The sequence below is a fragment of the Corvus brachyrhynchos genome, unplaced genomic scaffold, assembly GCF_000691975.1.
Source record: "Corvus brachyrhynchos isolate BGI_N302 unplaced genomic scaffold, ASM69197v1 scaffold229, whole genome shotgun sequence".
In the NCBI taxonomy this organism is placed as follows: domain Eukaryota; kingdom Metazoa; phylum Chordata; class Aves; order Passeriformes; family Corvidae; genus Corvus; species Corvus brachyrhynchos.
In genome coordinates, this window is record NW_008240042.1 from 252370 (window position 1) to 255043 (window position 2674).

The 2674-nt window shown below is 44.7% G+C and overlaps 1 protein-coding gene across 4 annotated transcripts in view; it reads right to left on the reverse strand.

Moving 5' to 3' along the window:
• LOC103622342 (placenta-specific gene 8 protein) overlaps positions 1-1860 on the reverse strand; it is a 5196-nt gene extending 3336 nt beyond the window's left edge. Inside the window, exons 1-2 of one of the 4 annotated variants that reach the window (XM_017744273.1) lie at positions 1539-1860; positions 1089-1227 (exon numbers count right to left, since the gene is read on the reverse strand). In XM_017744273.1, coding sequence (XP_017599762.1) covers positions 1089-1203 — 115 coding nt within the window. In that variant the 5' untranslated portion in view covers positions 1204-1227; positions 1539-1860. Of the gene's footprint in view, positions 1-1088; positions 1277-1538 lie in introns of all 4 variants that reach the window. The other 3 variants (XM_017744272.1, XM_017744274.1, XM_017744275.1) reach the window with 3 other exon arrangements.
• Positions 1861-2674: the final 814 nt, after the last annotated feature.

Genomic DNA, 2674 nt, shown 5'->3' on the forward strand with positions numbered 1-2674 from the left:
CCCGCCTGGGCACCGACAGCGCTGCGCTGCTTCGCTGGGGATACGGCCTTCTTTTCCTCTCTGTCTCGTCCCTTTGCTCTTCCCCGGTCTTTTCCATTTTCCTCTCTTCTTTTTTTGTCTCTTCTAGCTGTCTTTCGCTCGGGCAACCCCTTTCCCTTCTCCTTTTGTTGTCAATAAACGGCTCTCGGATACAATGTTTGCCTCGTTTGGCCTCAGTCCGTTCCCGACCATCCATTTTTAAAAATCTCGCAGTTCCCCACAGTGGAACGCGACAATGTTCGCGTCCACAGGGAAGCACCTGCGAACTCATTTCCTCATAGCAAAGCCAGCCCCCACACAAGAGAGATACTACCGAAAACTCCTATCTCTGGTTTCTTGACATAGGGAGCCAGAAAGGCAGAAAATCAATGTCCGAAGTCTGACACCTTCTCCTTGCCTTCCTGTGGTTAAGCAAGCAAGTATATCTTGAAAACCAGTAAGGTTTTTCAGGTGTGAAATAATAATAATGATGATAATTATAATAAGAATAGCAACAAGAACAATTCCTCTCTGCTTCTATTTCCCTAGCCAAGAAAAAAGCACAGGCTATTCTTAGGTAACTTTTCAAAGAAATTTTGGGCTTGGGTGAGGTTCTCTGAGATAAGATTAACTGCCTGCTCACATTTGCTGAGACTTTTTTTCTGTACATTGGGTTGGTTTATTTCTTAGGAACTGCACTTTGACAAAAACAGACCCACCCTGCTGGGTGGTCAGGCTCCTCTTCCTCCTCCTCCTCCTCCTGTTGCTTCTGAGTTCAGAAGCCAGAATAGAAACTGAGGTGAAGGAGTGGTGCTGGGGGAGGGGGAGCACCTTCCTTCTCCATCCGTTGGAGTAACACGTGCTTCTCCAGAAGTCCTACTCCTGGCTTCAGCTGGCATCACATGCCAACCTGCAAGCCCGGCGGGAATGCAGCTGGAGGTGGTGGTACCAGGTGCGTGTCCAGAGGGAAGTGCAACGTCTCTGCCTACCCACAGCAGTGCCACTGATATGTGGTGAATCCCTCTACGCTTTTACAAATGCACAGTGGTCTGTACACGAGTATTATTCACCTATTTTCTCCTCTCCTCGCTGCAAACAATAATGAGGAGACTGAAGCACAGCTGCTCTTGCCACCAACAGCGCACCCCACTGAAGAACCAGCAAGCACACAGGGAGACCAGCCATCAAAAGCCATCAATATCCGAGCTTCTGGCAGGACGGCCCAGTTTAAACAGAGAGTGAAGTACCAGTCAGATTCCTTCAACACATTTATACAATTGTGTTAGCAGCAGAAAGCAGCAAGCAAAGGTGAACCCATAATCCAGCTTTTGTGCACAGCTTTTTAAAAAAGCTTCCCCAAGCTTCCCCCCCCCAACTTCCCCAAGTAAGATTTGCCAGATAGTTTCCTTCATATTATGTGTTAAGCAGGAAAAAAGAAAAAAATCCCTACTTTGACACTATTATCCCACTCTTCACAGGCTAACAAGTTACTAGTATTTCCATGCTTTTAGAGAACTAACCTGGTGAGCAGCCTTGGTCAGTGCAAGCTTCCTCTCCAGCTGGGATCCTGCACAAAGAGACTCTGGCGAAGATGAAACTAAACGTGCTCCCTCAGATGTTCTTACTGGCAGCCAGCAGTAAAAAAAGTATAACAGGTGGGAGGTAACTTGAAGGCGGAAGTCAGGAGCTGTGCCCTGTCCTTACAACCACAGACTTAACACATGCAGAACACAATGATTTATTTTTCCTTTTCCCAGGAGTCTTCTTTGAAAAAAAAAGGTTGCATGTTTATTGTCTTATTCCCTTAACTTTGCCCACATGTTGTTGCTGTGAGTCGTTAAAAAACAGGGTATTCACGGACAAAAACTCTAACTAATTGAAGTCAGAAAGTGGTATGTTTATTATGCAGGTGGGCAGCTTGGGAGTCACCTCCTAGAGATGTGCCAGCCCCTTACACGGTTATTTGCCCACTGTTTATTTCACAAAGTGCTACATATTAATCATATACGTACCTCCAGCACCTCCCATTGCTGCTTCCTGTTAAAATGAGGTTACTAGTCCTTTGCACATGCACAATTCTTTTCTTGATTTGGGTCGGTGGTCTTGAAAGATGAAGTCGGGGATCTCTTCATCACCATGAACTTCCTACCTTCTATTGTGGCAAGCCTTGGCAAGCCTTCTGGAGATGGTCCATACCTCCCCCCTGTATTTGATCATGCAATCTAGGTGCTAGCTATAATTCTATCAGCTTCTTTTGTCCTTATGACAGTTCATTTACTATAAGCAAAGTTTCAGACAGGTACATAATAGTGAATAGCACTATACTCCTTGGCTAAATTTCTAACTCTTCGTTAACTTATCTTTTGGTTCAATCAGTACAAATTGCTTCTAACTCCTAGGTAAAGTTTAACTCTTCATAATCTTGACTCAGCCGTTTGGGGGACAACAGCTCTGAATGATGTGCTTTCATTGGGACAGACATTTAGGTTTTCATTTCTTACAAAATACACCCCATGGAGGCTTTCTGTAAAAATTAGCTGATTCCCTAAGTGCTTGTCACAAGCCACGTAGCCCAGCTACCATAAAATTAACCGAGCATTTACTATACACACATAAATGTCCCTTTATGAGATACTAATATTTACAGTTTGTGCAC